The sequence below is a fragment of the Gadus chalcogrammus genome, chromosome 8, assembly GCF_026213295.1.
Source record: "Gadus chalcogrammus isolate NIFS_2021 chromosome 8, NIFS_Gcha_1.0, whole genome shotgun sequence".
Classification (NCBI taxonomy): Eukaryota; Metazoa; Chordata; class Actinopteri; order Gadiformes; family Gadidae; genus Gadus; species Gadus chalcogrammus.
This window is the reverse complement of record NC_079419.1, coordinates 1,323,117-1,336,570: the sequence shown is the minus strand read 5'-3', so window position 1 is coordinate 1,336,570 and position 13,454 is coordinate 1,323,117. Positions and strand designations below refer to the sequence as shown.

At 46.4% G+C, this 13,454-nt stretch overlaps 1 protein-coding gene across 2 annotated transcripts; it reads left to right on the top strand.

The window, feature by feature from the left end:
* Positions 1-1,524: 1,524 nt before the first annotated feature.
* LOC130387171 (mitoguardin 1-like) lies at positions 1,525-11,771 on the top strand. 2 transcript variants are annotated; one of them, XM_056596172.1, is made up of 16 exons: positions 1,525-1,602; positions 2,621-2,784; positions 3,047-3,218; positions 4,238-4,347; positions 5,004-5,136; positions 5,556-5,701; positions 6,011-6,134; positions 6,287-6,384; positions 8,218-8,318; positions 8,579-8,651; positions 8,740-8,826; positions 8,928-9,026; positions 9,111-9,245; positions 9,348-9,401; positions 10,126-10,242; positions 10,856-11,770. In XM_056596172.1, the coding sequence occupies exons 2-16, from the start codon at positions 2,686-2,688 to the stop codon at positions 11,057-11,059; spliced, it is 1,752 nt and encodes a 583-aa protein (XP_056452147.1). In that variant the 5' UTR covers positions 1,525-1,602; positions 2,621-2,685; the 3' UTR covers positions 11,060-11,770. The 2 variants fall into 2 exon arrangements, with proteins under 2 accessions (XP_056452147.1, XP_056452148.1); XM_056596173.1 differs by lacking the exon at positions 1,525-1,602 and adding an exon at positions 1,614-1,787 and having other exon boundaries at positions 10,856-11,771.
* The last annotated feature ends 1,683 nt before the right edge of the window (positions 11,772-13,454 follow it).

Sequence of the window (13,454 nt, the reverse complement as noted above, 5' to 3'; positions counted from 1 at the left end):
AACATATGCTTTAAAATCAGTAGTCATTTAGGTTTGAGTTTTTCTTTAATTTGCTGTCTTTTAAATAAGTTTATTGCTAGGATATATTTAGGATATTCACAACCACTAACAACCTAACCCAGGGGTCTCAAACTCGCGGCCCGGGGGGATGATATTTTGTGGCCCCTTGACATCAAAGTTTAGTGTTAGTGCGGACCGCGCGTTGTACTCAAACGCACATTTTTGCTGAGTAGCTTGCCACGCTTTTTTATCACTTGTGATAGGGTGAACAGATGTCTTGGTTTTGCCGGGACAGTCCCAATTTTGAGTTGCGTGTCCTGAGTCCCGACCAAAGCCTAAGGACGCTAAAATGTGCCGGGCGGTTTCCACACCAACCGCTATAAAATGTCCCCTGTTGTCAGCGATTACATAGCCAACGTGATCTAATTTTAGCCCGATCATTAACTTATAGATGGGTGAGTTGTTCTCCTTTTTTGTGGAATACTTGATGGGGCCCAGCCTGACCCAGACACGCCCAGCGGCCCCCAGGTTAGTTGAGTTTGAGACCCCTGACCTAACCCAGCACATCCTATCTTGCTTGCCGCAATGATCCACCCCAAATAAATGCCGTACTCCAGAATGTCTTCACAGCAGGGGCGATTCTAGGTTCTGACTTTTGGGGCCCCTATGAAGCCAGTAGGGTATATGAAGTAACCTATATAACGAAAGGGGTGATCTGCATTCTGCTGTATTTTAGGGTGATCTGGTGGGGATCCTATATGTATTCTGGTGCGGGGTAAATCTATCTATTTATCCATCAATCCAACACGTTGTATGTTTTTGAAGGGTGTGCTGGTTTATTTTCAGAAAAGCACAGACCTTTTGTAACAGTTTAACCTCCGTTAAACTCATAATGCCAATGAGTATTTCATCGCTGAGGAAAGGATTCAACTCATTTTGGCTAGTCTCTAGCTCTTAAAGAAGAAATAAATGGTTTATAACTTAACCTTTTCATCTGAGATATAGACAACACTGTGTTAAATGTAGTATTATGTCGTATTATATTATCCCTGATTTTTATTTTGACCTTTCCAATATTCTGTGGCCTTTTTTTTCTTATATATATAACTATGCTGTTGCATGTCTAAGCCAATAGATGGCAGTGCGAGCGAAATAATGCAGTTCTGAACCACTAAGTGATGAAAGGAAAAACAACTTTGGATGAAGGAATAATCAAATTGATGTGAACTGTGTGACAGTTTTGAGGTATATTAAATTTCCTTTGGGTAATTTTCACTCAAAAATGAACATATTTCCCATTTTTTTTGTATTAACACAGTTACTGAAACACATTGGTTTTCAAAGTAAACTATATGATCAATATGGAAAATGGATACTAAAAATGTGAAGACAAAGTAAAATGAGAACTTCAAAACAAATATTTTTTTATTGATATCGGAATATTGTATGCAGTGGTGCACTTTACACCACTGCATAATAATCTGTCACCATTTGGGGTACTTTTATTTTGAAAGAGGTAATGACAACACAACTGATCCCCTTTCAGTTTGGCTCTCTTGCGAGGGCTGATTTGACCGCGGCGCTCAGACGAGTGGGAATCTGGTGGGTATTCCCGAATCCGAAGTGTGTGGTTGTCTTAAAATGACCTGACAATTCACATCTATACAACGTCTGCATTCATATTGACATAATAACACAATATCCATTTATCACAATTATTTAGACAGTGCTTTTCTGTTGGGCTGCCGTGCCCAATGTCCGTGCTAGCGACCATTGCTTAGCCTGCGGTGAGCTAACTGCTACTAAGGTTCTTATGGCTTCTGTCCAGTGTGTGCTACTAATCTCCATAATCTTGTCTTCTGTTGTGGCCATTAACAATACTGAATGTTTAAGAAAAATTCTACAAAAGTGGTTGAAGTTGCCGAACGTTAATGTTTGATTCATTATTGTACATTTACATTTCTCGTTAAAAAAAAATTAAGTTTAAATTAATCATACTCTCCATAATCAGATAATTCGTTGTGATGGTCATTATTACGGCGACGCATTAGTCTAGGTGGACTGGTTGGGTTCAATATGTAAACAACCTATTGCATTCGATAATGTTAATTTATTGGTGGATTTTCTTTCATTTGAAACTAGGCATTGCATTGCTTGTATTATTTCCATTGATAGCAATGTTTTTTTGGAATGTCAATGGTTATGTGATTAGGTACCACTTATGTTGGTACTTAACGCAATATATATTTTACTTTTAAGTTGTGTCTGTATTCTTATATGGAGTAAACAAGCGGCCATTGGGCAAGTGACTGCTGTTCATGGCAGCTGGTTAGAAATAGGGCCATGATATACTTTAATCATTTCTTGTTCTGTCATAATTATTGATCATTTGTAATGTCGTAAACGTCGCCGAAGGCTTTTGGCTTGCTGTCCAAAACAAACTCGGGACAATGGTCTTTACTTGTTAGTACTTCTTTAGTCAGTAACAACACACATATATATCGGCCCTGCCTTTGGCCCATGCTGACGACTTCTTTAAGGTCTTCCATTGTGTATTCCACACTGCTGCTCTCATCGCAGAGCTAAAAGCCTCACCATGTGATTCCTTCTTCATCCGCAGCTCGAGTGCGTCGCAGAGCACGATGCTAGCGGGACAGTAGTTGTCATGGAGGCACGACCAGCACAATGACGCACAACACACTGTCCGAACCCCAGCTGTCGGTCCAGGGGGCGGCCCTTCGCATGGTGGACCTGCCCCTCTCCGTCTACAGCTCCCTGGCCCAGGTGAGGGGAAGGAGGGCAGCCCGCGGAGCCCAGGGGCCGGGAAACGGGACCACGGTTTGGTCGTTGAGGTTAACGTTTATAGATGAGTGAACAGTTGGGATGGCACAGGCTTTTTGACCGGTGATAGTTCATTTTCCATCACCTAACAGCGGTATCAGCCGTATTGTAAAGTCACATGTTGCAGACCGTGTTATTGGTGGAGTATTTGGGTTTAATTCAACACGCGCACACAAACCCCCTCACGCTTTCACCTCGGTCGCAGGTCCATCTGAGCACCGGCACCAAGAAGCTGGTGGCCGCCACAGCCCTAGGAGCCGCCTCCCTCCTCTTCCTCGCCCGCCACTTCCAGCGAAGGAAGCGCCACAAGAAGTCCCAGTCCCAGCAGTGGGAGCAGGCGAGCTTCCAGTTCCCTCCCCCCCTCCTGGTCGAGCAAGGTGAGGAGCTCCGTCCCGTCAGGCGCGCTCTGCCTTCTGCAACGCTGCGTCCTCCATTCTGAGAGCGGCACCGCGGCTTTAGGAATGGGGACGGGCAGGGAGGTTGGAGACGTCGAGTCTCCTTTAGTTCGTCACACTCTTTCCCCCCCCAAATCGGTCTGTAGTTTATTACTGTAATACTACGATTACTAGGTTGTATTAGTGAGAATTCTCTGCAGCTTTCCTTGTCCTCTCTTAGCTACCATTGATTTAGCTCTCTTAGTTAGCGTGTGAGTGAGACGTTTTCACAGGGCTGTGCTAGTCTATAAGTAGCAGGCTTCAGATAAGTGCTTTAGTTTAAAGCATCTAATCACATTAACAGGGGGTTACCCATGATAAGAGTCCTATGCAATAGGACTGAACGATTTGGGGAAATAATCGAATTGCGATTATTTTGACCAATATTGCGATTGCGATTTAATGTGCGATTTTTTTAAATTTATTATGTTCCTTATGTTCTGTATTATTCACTAAAGCAATAAATCATTCTTTAGTATGACCAACACAACATTGGAAGCAGTCAACATGTAAACTGCTCTTTCCTTTAGGCCAGGCCGATGTGTTGAGATTAATCGATATCTTTATTTAACTATGGAATTGTAAAAGAAAAATAAATCTTACTGATCTCCAGTCAGTAACGGTAAACCCCCCCCAAAAAAATAGAGAAAAAAACCACAAAAAATAACATTTTCTTTTGTGATTTTTTTTATCCAGCCTTTGCGATTTGCATATCGCGTTCTATTACATCGCGATTTCGATTTGAATTAGATTAATCGTTCAGCCCAGTATTGAAAGTGCGTGAGGGAAGACCGATGTTCAACTGAGAAGGGCGGCGAGGTTATATTAATTTTCTTGTGTGTCTTGCATGTCCTGGGACCTTTAACGTCACTAACTATCTATCGATCTATACACTAATACAAATGAAAGCAACTCTAAAGGAACCACTAATAACTGTGTGCACTGTCCCTCCCCCTCTCCAGACTCCACCAGTCAGCAGATCACTCTCTCGCTCGGCTCCAAGAAGTGCGGTGGGCTTCTCCACCGAGAGCTCCACAGCAGACTGTCCGGCTCGCTGCAGAGCCTCGTCTCGGTGAGCGCCTTCGGCCCCTAGCCTGGCTCCGCCCGCCGAAGTACCTCCGCTCGATTTTCATTTCCCTTCGGTGCCACGTCTGGGTTTGCGTTATCTTCACGCGTTTTCTCCGTCAAAATACCGTGCGTCCAACCAGCGAACAGAGGGAGTGGCTGAGAACGATGACGTTAAAGTCAGCTCTCGTCGACGGACAGCTTCACGCACGGTGTTTGGTTTGTTTACAGCCTGTGCGCAGCGTGATTCCCTGCTGGTCCCGGCGCATGACATACGTCACGTCCAAAACGTTAGCGATTGGTTATGGCAGATCCAGAGTGGCACTGGGCAGATCCAATAGTTTTAATCTTCAACAGACACCCGCCTTCACGTGAACTAACGTTAGTCAATTGAGTACGTCCAGACTCTCTATGAAGTACGAGAGTCTGGTAGGACCAGGCTAGTCTGCACCCAAAACCCCCAGGAAGGACCTGGTCCTATACCACTCAGTCTCAGACCTATTGGCTAGCGTTCCCCAGCCATGTCCCTCTGGCTCACGCCTTCGACTACCTTCTGATAAGAGATCTGTGAGATCTACCCCATGTCGACTGAAGGCAACATGATCCTACTGGGGTGACGTTACGTTAACCCCTGAACTGCCCGCGCGCCCGTCTCACTCCCAGGTAAAAACCCATGACTCTGGCAGTAGCTGCACGTGCGGCAATGAGTCCATCTGCTGGGACAGACCGGCCCAAGAGGACCTCTGCAACGTGGTCAGCATCCCCGTCACCACGCCGGAGAACCTCTACATCATGGGTAAGGAACGGCTCTAGGAAGAATCCTAACTAATGGGCCTTTGAGGGGAGACTAGTATTTTGCCACTCAAATGGAGGTTGCACTATAGGCAAGTTAATGAAAACCTTAAGCACTAAAGAACTGACGGTTGAAGATTCACTAGAGATTGTTGTCATTAAACCACGAGACACGTTTCACCCGGATGTAAGATCGTCCATCGTTCTAGCTTCATTCAGTTTGACCCAGTAGCATCCACGTTGATTCGCACAAAAGATATTTCTTCTGGGATCAATATTACACAGTTCAGCCCTTGTAGTTGTGGAGACACACTCTGTACCCTCCTGGGTGCGTGACATTCGCCGAGTGATGAAGACTTAAATACTAAGACGTAAAAAGAAAAAAAAATGTCAAATGGATCTTCTGCACGGCGTGTCTCCCAGGTATGGAGCTGTTTGAGGAGGCACTGAGGAGCTGGGAGCAGGCGCTCTCCTTCAGGAGCCGGCAGGCCGAGGACGAGGTGAGCTGTGGCTCCATCCAGACGGCCGCCGCCATGGCCGCTGCCCCCGCTACCGAGGACACAGTGGAGGTGAGAGGCTCCACATCCACATCCAGCACACATCCACATCCAGCACACACCCACATCCAGCACACATCCACACCCAACACACATCCAACACACACAGGAGACAGTGGAAGTAAACCACAACACATCCAACACACATCCACATTTAACACACAGAGGAGACGGTTCACACACGTGTGTGTGTGTGTGTGTGTGTGTGTGTGTGTGTGTGTGTGTGTGTGTGTGTGTGTGTGTGTGTGTGTGTGTGTGTGTGTGTGTGTGTGTGTGTGTGTGTGTGTGTGTGTGTGTGTGTGTGTGTGTGTGTGTGTTCAGGAAGCGGTCAGCTCTGAGTTCATCCAGAAGCTGGAGTGCTTGCTGCAGCGGGCCTACCGCCTCCAGGAGGAGTTTGAGGGGGCCCTGGGGGAGTCTGAACCCCACTCCAAGACCAGCAGCCTGGGTCAGTACACACACACACACACACACACACACACACACACACACACACACACACACACACACACACACACACACACACACACACACACACACACATATTCGAAGTTGGGAAGGGAACACGTAAGGAGGCCGAGTGTTGTTGTGTCCGTCCAGAGAGACTTGAGGACGTGTATCTCCTGAACCTGGAGGACGTGGCGCTGAAGGACAGCACGAGCATCGCCTCCAACGACTCGTTCGTGTCGGCGGCCGAAGTGAGTATCAGGCCCCGCCCACACGGGCCAAAAACCGATCTTTCCCCCTCCTCCGTTTCCCCCTGAAGCGGGTCGGGAATGTCTCCCTAAAGAAGTGCTCATTGCGAAAATGCATCGAGCGGTAGGAACGCTGCAGTACATATTCAAGGCCACTCGGTGGCGCTGGTTCTCCACCAATAAAAGAAGGAAGACGAGGACCTTCACCTTTTAGATTGGGCAGTAAATACTTTTTAAGTAATTACATTTACCAAGGGTCTGTATTTAAAGCTACAAAAATAAATCAAATCAAACTAACTAATTTAGACGGGACTCCAACGTTACCGTCTTGGTGGGGGGGGGGGCGATGACGTCGTCGTTTGCGTATTTGGCGTCCACAGGAAAACGCATAGGGACGTTTTTAACTCATCCCCCCCTGGGACCGGATCCATCTGGACGGTCGGCCCAAACGCACAAGGCTCACCGAACAATCGGCCCCGGGTGGACGGGTCCTCAGTGGCCCCTCTGGGCGGTCACACCTCTTAAAGGTCCCACGGTATACCACCAGGTGTGAGTGTGGTTAGCCGTTCCATTAGCCTACCCAGTGGACGGTAGCAGACGTTGCTCATCTATTCGTCACACATCTAGGTGGACACGCCCACTAGTGATGTCAGAAGAGGCAGATTTCAAAACGTCTCTTAACGGCTAATCACGCCCACACCTGGGGGTATAATACGTCCCCTTTCAACCCGTCACATTCTGTCTCGGTATGTCGGTGGCGGTCGTTTGCTGTGCTGCCGATCTTCTTCCTTCTTCACATCTTTATTTAAGATATGATCCCCTTCATGACTTTAAAGTCCACAAATTAGGACTTGCTACCGTGGAGCTAATAAATGAGCCCTCCGACCGGGTACCGGTGGCACACCAGGGCAGCTGAGACCTAGTAGGTGTCATGTTTCAGGACAGCGACACGCGTCGGCTACGGGTTGAGACCGGTCGATCACAGCAGGGGAGGGGGTCTGAGTAGCCCAGGTCTCCCTGTCCATTTAGTCACTGAAGGGGGTCACCTCTTTGTTAACCTGGTTAACGAAATACAACTCAATTATCATCCAACTTTATAATAAATATATTGTGCGTGTGTGTGATGTGAAATGTCGCAAGCTAAGCTATGTGTGCTATATGTATTTATTTGCCATTTAGTTCAGTTGTTGCCATTGTATCAAACTAAATTTTGAGTCACTAAGCTGTGTTGGTCACCATGGAAAGAGGAATAACAACACCAGAGTCTAACTGGGTCACAGTCGATGCAGGGAGAGGAGTCCCTATTAATAGAGCGATATGTCTGCAGCGTGAATGATTCCCCCTGCAGCACCCCACAAAAAGCCGACCCGTTTCCTAGCGTTGGATACTGACGGTGTTGAATCCACCCAGTGCATCCATCCCACACTGAAACGGTTCTATAGTCTCACATCGATCAGCAATCCATTAGCCAAGCTACTGGATGCTAAGGAAAACCTAAGATACATTTTTTGTTGATTGTGGGACGCGTCACGCGTTTCCCTGGCATTCTTTTGACAGTGGCCGTGGTTAGACAACATAGCCAACAATACAAAAGTACTATCAAATAATATTTAGTCTCAAAATTCTGCGTAGAAGCACATTGTCTGTACTTCTAGCCAGCCCCTATCTTAACGTAATGCCGCAGTGGTGTGGTAGACTCGGTGAAACAGTTTTGTTGGTATGCAGCCAATTGAATGATCTCCCAGGTGGTGATCCGGGGCGGGCTACTATTGGAACTCGCTCCAGGCCTGACCCTAACCAGGGGCGTCTGTCTGTCTGCCTGTCTGTCTGTCCCAGCTGGCTGAGCAGAGGAGTGCCTCCTCCCTGGGCCACCAGCTCTTCTACCTGGAGGCTCTGCAGCTGGCTGAGGACGGCAGCGTCTCCTGTCGGGTGCTGCGGTGAGAGACCCCCGCGCCACCACGCGCAACAGCACTGCGCGATGTAGCACAGGCCGGCTCCTGTTGGGCCCCTCACAGACGACTGACCCGTCTGAACGTGACCCCACACTGGTTGCAGAAGCCGCACGGGAGAATGAACTGTCAATGTCCAAACCGCTGCACTTTGAAACATCTTATTTTACCCTCTTTATTTTAAGGCGAGTCGATGCAATGCCTCCTCAGTTATGTACTAAAGCTGTTGTCCGGCTGTCGTTTCCCAGGACGGAGCTTCTGGAGTGTCTGGGAGACACCGACTTCTTGGCCAAACTCCATTGTGTGCGTCAGGCCTGCCAGGTACGTCACGCTCACTGAGCTTTTACTTTGACATCGGACCAGATCCTTCGCCACCAGAGTGTCCTCACGTGTTGTCCTTCATCCCCAGCTTATTCTGAGCGACAGGACGACAAGGACCTTTCTAGTGGACACAGGCAAGAAGATACTGTCTTCGATCATTGTCAAAGCGCAGAAGGTGGGACATGCACTCACTTGGAAGAGGCTAGTGGCTATGAATCCTGAATCCCACCTGGGCACTGTGTCGTATCTAAACGGCTGCATTTGTTTGTCTTTCAGAGCCCAAAGAGATTTGAGGAAGTGTTTGAGGAGATGATTTCCTTCTTGGAGCACGCAGAGCATTGGGAGAACACAGAAGTAGAGCTGGCCACTCGTGGGGTGAGAGTCCTTTCATACAACAGTACGGTATTAAATCGTACGAAAACTGTTCATAATCAATTCATTGTTTAATTTCTTCGCCAGATCAAGCACTTGAATTTCTATGACATAGTCCTGGACTTTATCCTCATGGACTCCTTTGAGGACCTTGAAAATCCGCCCGTGTCCATTCAAAATGTGGTCAACAACCGTTGGCTGAACAGCTCCTTCAAAGAGACAGTGAGTCACTCTAAATGGCCCTCCCCAGGCTCTAACAGCTCATCGTGTGTGTCAATGTAACCTCTTCCAACTGGGACCTAATTACTGATTTGTTGTCCATAGGCGGTGGCGTCTAGCTGTTGGTCTGTGCTGAAGCAGAAGAGACAGCACATGAAGGTAGAATGAGTTCACTTAAGAGATATTACCAGGCTGCGTTTTACAGCTTGATTTGCACCAACGAACAGCTGTTTAGTGGGTGTAGTTTAGTACATAGTTCAGTGGGTGTGTGCATATGCTCATTAGTCTGACGCCTTTGGGTTCATTTCCACTTTTCAAGATGCACAAACAAATAGCTGCACAACGGGATAGACCTACAGCCATGAGAGCAAGAGAACATGTCACATCAGCGGCAGCCATCTTGTTTGTTTATGAAGTGATCTTAACCACAAAACAAAGTGTTCATTGTCGTATTAAACCCGCCCTTTTCTAGATAACCATGGTGATTGACCCGACCCAGGCCAGCTGGTAATCTGAGTGGTAGAGGGAACAGGCTCAAATTAAAGATTAAATAAAACCTGAGCTTGAAGCATTTTCTGGATCCCAGGCTAGGTGAATACTTAAGCAATAGATCGCGACAGGCTGTGGTATGTGCTCGTTATACCACTGTTAAGGGGCGTTGTTCGGCCCGACGCGCATTGGAGGGCCGGCGATCCCCTTCAGTGGTATAATGAGCACATGCCACTGACTGTATTCGGTTCAGCAAACAGATGGATTCATACCGTCATTGTTAGTCCATGAGCCCATTTAGACCAAATAGTATGATACAATATTCGTCGAACCGTTGGGAACAGGGCCTCCAATGAGTGTGCCGGTATTTATTTGGAATCAAACTGTGTTCTAGGTACCCGATGGATTCATCGCCCACTTCTACGCTGTGTGTGAGCAGATCAGCCCGGCACTGGCTTGGGGCTTTCTAGGTCCCAAGAGCTCCCTGCATGACTTCTGTCGCTTCTTCAAGGTAAACATGGACACAATCAGACTTCAGAAGTGCTTATTTGGAAAAATACATTAAAGGGGACCTATTATGCTTTTTCGACTTATGACCTATAAACGTTATAATGATTGATAGTCATGTTTAACCATACTAAAGTGTCAAATAATGGCGTACATGCATTTCGACGTATTCCCTGCTGACCGTCTGGGGTGGCTGTGCAGAGCGCTAAACACTCGGGACAACGTTTGCGATTCACTTGTTCACATTTCTGGGAAATCATCTACATAAAGGCACTCCTGCCACGCCCCCATATGCCTGGTCAAATCTGCCCGCTTACGCGCTTCAAGGAAGGTAACCAATCACAACGGAGTTGTGATTGGAGGGGGGCGGAGAAGGACGAAACGGAGCGTTGACGGAGGAGGCTGAAAGCGCCCAGATGAGAAAATCTACATCGTTTTTTGTGTATGGTTAAAAATGACTATCAATCATTATAACAACGTTTATAGGTCATAAAAGTCGAAAAGCATAATAGGTCCCCTTTAAGAAGTCTTATTTATTAAACCACTTGGTTAATTCTACTTCAAGTTGGTATAAGCACGGATGTTAAGTTGTGCATGCCTCCCCCCCCCTCCTCCAGGACCAGGTCCTCTCCTTCCTCAAGGACATCTTCGACCTGGACAAGGTGCGCTACTCCACCGTGGAGAGCCTGGCCGAGGACATGCTGCTTCTGCTCCACCGTCGCTCCGCTCTGCTTCTGTCCTATCTGGGCGCCGACGGCCCCCGCAACGCCCGCCCACCGCCGACGGGACCCCACGCCCTCACGGAGGGCCGAGACCAGTGACGTGAAGGGTTTCGTTATCCGACCTGCCTACTGAACCCAGGGGTCACGTGGCATTAGGGAGTGGGTACACTCTGTCTACCCTGTACAAGTCTTCATGCCTCCATAGATTTTGTTCTCAAAACACTACAATGTGAACTTATTTCAGTACTTTTGAGCTTGTAGGTCATATTTAGATGCTGTCCCAAGTTATTACGCATCGTGCAATTACTGTTTGAGAAGATGGATCTGCCTTCGTCATACACCAGCCTCAACCTTCCAGTGCCAACGCAATGCAAAAGCAGGCTCGCTTTTGGCCTTTCTAGTCCCGTTCTTTAGTGGGGTATTGGGGCCAAGTTTTATGCATTGAAAACTGACCGTCGGGAAGTCTGTTTTAGAACGTATCAATGTTTAATGTGGAGCTATGTTACCAGTATATATTGTCGAAGAACTGTTGTATAGAAAAAGCTGAATTGTTAACTCACCGACATTCTATAGTCTCTCGCAATAAGGCAAGCCAGATGCCCCAAAACACTACATGGATCCCACTAGTATATTTTGTTACAATGCCTCATTTTTAACCACATGCGTGAGCCAATAGCAAGTCAACAATTGCTTCAGTGATGTCCAAGATATTTATTACCCAAATAGGGTGTATATATGCACAATAAACACTGAGTAGTAAAGCTCAGAAACGGAACTTGTGAGTGTCGTTCCTAGTACAGCCATCATTGGACAGCATTAATGTATTCCTTAATGCCTGATTTGGTAATGTTCTGCAATGTTCTATATGAAAAAACAAACGTTTGAAGTCAAACAAAATAACTGCCATCCTAATGTAATAATCAATGGAAACGAGGCAAGAGTTAACTAATTAATTACAATTTTATTAGTGGACATGGCAACATCAAGTCAAATAAAAACCATAATACATTCCATAATATACACAGTACATGAAACCTTGTGTTTACCTCTAAGGCATGCTCCTGATTGCTCACTGCCGTTTGTCTTCTACAACCCCACGACCTCCTTGTTGAAACTGACATCAGCCCAGATGAAAAAGAGCATCTCAGATAGAAAAGCAGGCAACTTCAAACAATGTGACCCTTTCACTACAGGTGGTACAATTTATTAAAATGCCAGTATAAAAAAATAGCCAGCCCCCCCTCTCCCAACACCCCAGGAATATAAATGCAACTCAAGAAGTGTTTAAGCACGAAGTTCATCCGATCCTAGACTGTCTCACTTTAAGCATTAGTTCTGTTCAAGGTGTTATTTAGGGCAAGATAAGAACAAGATATCCAACATAATTTAAATAGCCATTAGATAACTCAATGAAATGGTTAAACAATCCGAATTCAAAGAATGCATCGCACAGAACACTGCAATTTCAGCTTTTGTATTTCATTGCATTGTGTTTACCTTAATCACTGGAGCTCTGGGAACGGTCTACTGTTGCGCAGCAGTAAAGACTCAAAGGATTCCTCGTTTTGGGGGTCAAACTACCACGGGCCTGATTCTACGATCTACGCCTCCAGCACTGTGAGCAAGAAGTGAAGGGTGCAACAGTTTAAAAAACGATAAGATTTGACTGCACTTTGGACAATTTCACACCATCACACAGTGAGCATCAATGTTAAGTATGGGGATTCGGGCAGAAGACAACTGATAACCTCCACTTAATAATCAATAATCAAAAGGCATGCTATAAGTTTCTATCCAAATACAAGAAAGGGAGGGGGGGGGTGACCGATATGAATTAAGTGCCACACTTTCATTGCAGAAAACGCTATTATCAAAGACTTAATATGTACTACAAAGACACCTTTTAGAAAAGACCCATGGACAATGGGAATACTGGTCAATTTGTGCCGTTCTTAAAATAAACATTGTAATTGCTCAAGTCAGATCTAACGGAACAGGTCATCAGAACGCATATCATGCAAAGTCAGAGTGAGAGCACATCGATATCTAAGCAGAGCAGATGATATTCAATTCTCCAGATGTTTGCAAAGAACCAATAAGATGCATTTTAGGCATGTATCACAGCACGTGAGCATCTTTGTGCATGTATGCAGGTTAAGTCACAGGTCAAAGAAAAACACTCGTTTCCTTAGGGTTCGCTTACCTGTGTTACTGCAGCAGAACCTAAGGTGCAAGGGTCTGGGGTGACACTGCAAAGATCAGATATTGCACTTTGCCATCAGTGAACAATGCAGTCATAAAGGTTTGGATTTAAATCAACAGCCCGTCACTGCAGTGCTTCATCACAACCATTGCATGGCGCAGTCAAAACCAAGACGTTGAGCTACTCGAGTACTTCCTCTACCGGCAGTGCTCGTTGTGTGTGGGGGGGGGGAAATCAGAAACAAAGCAGAGATCTACACATGCTAGACTTTCATGTCAACTTTGCTGAATA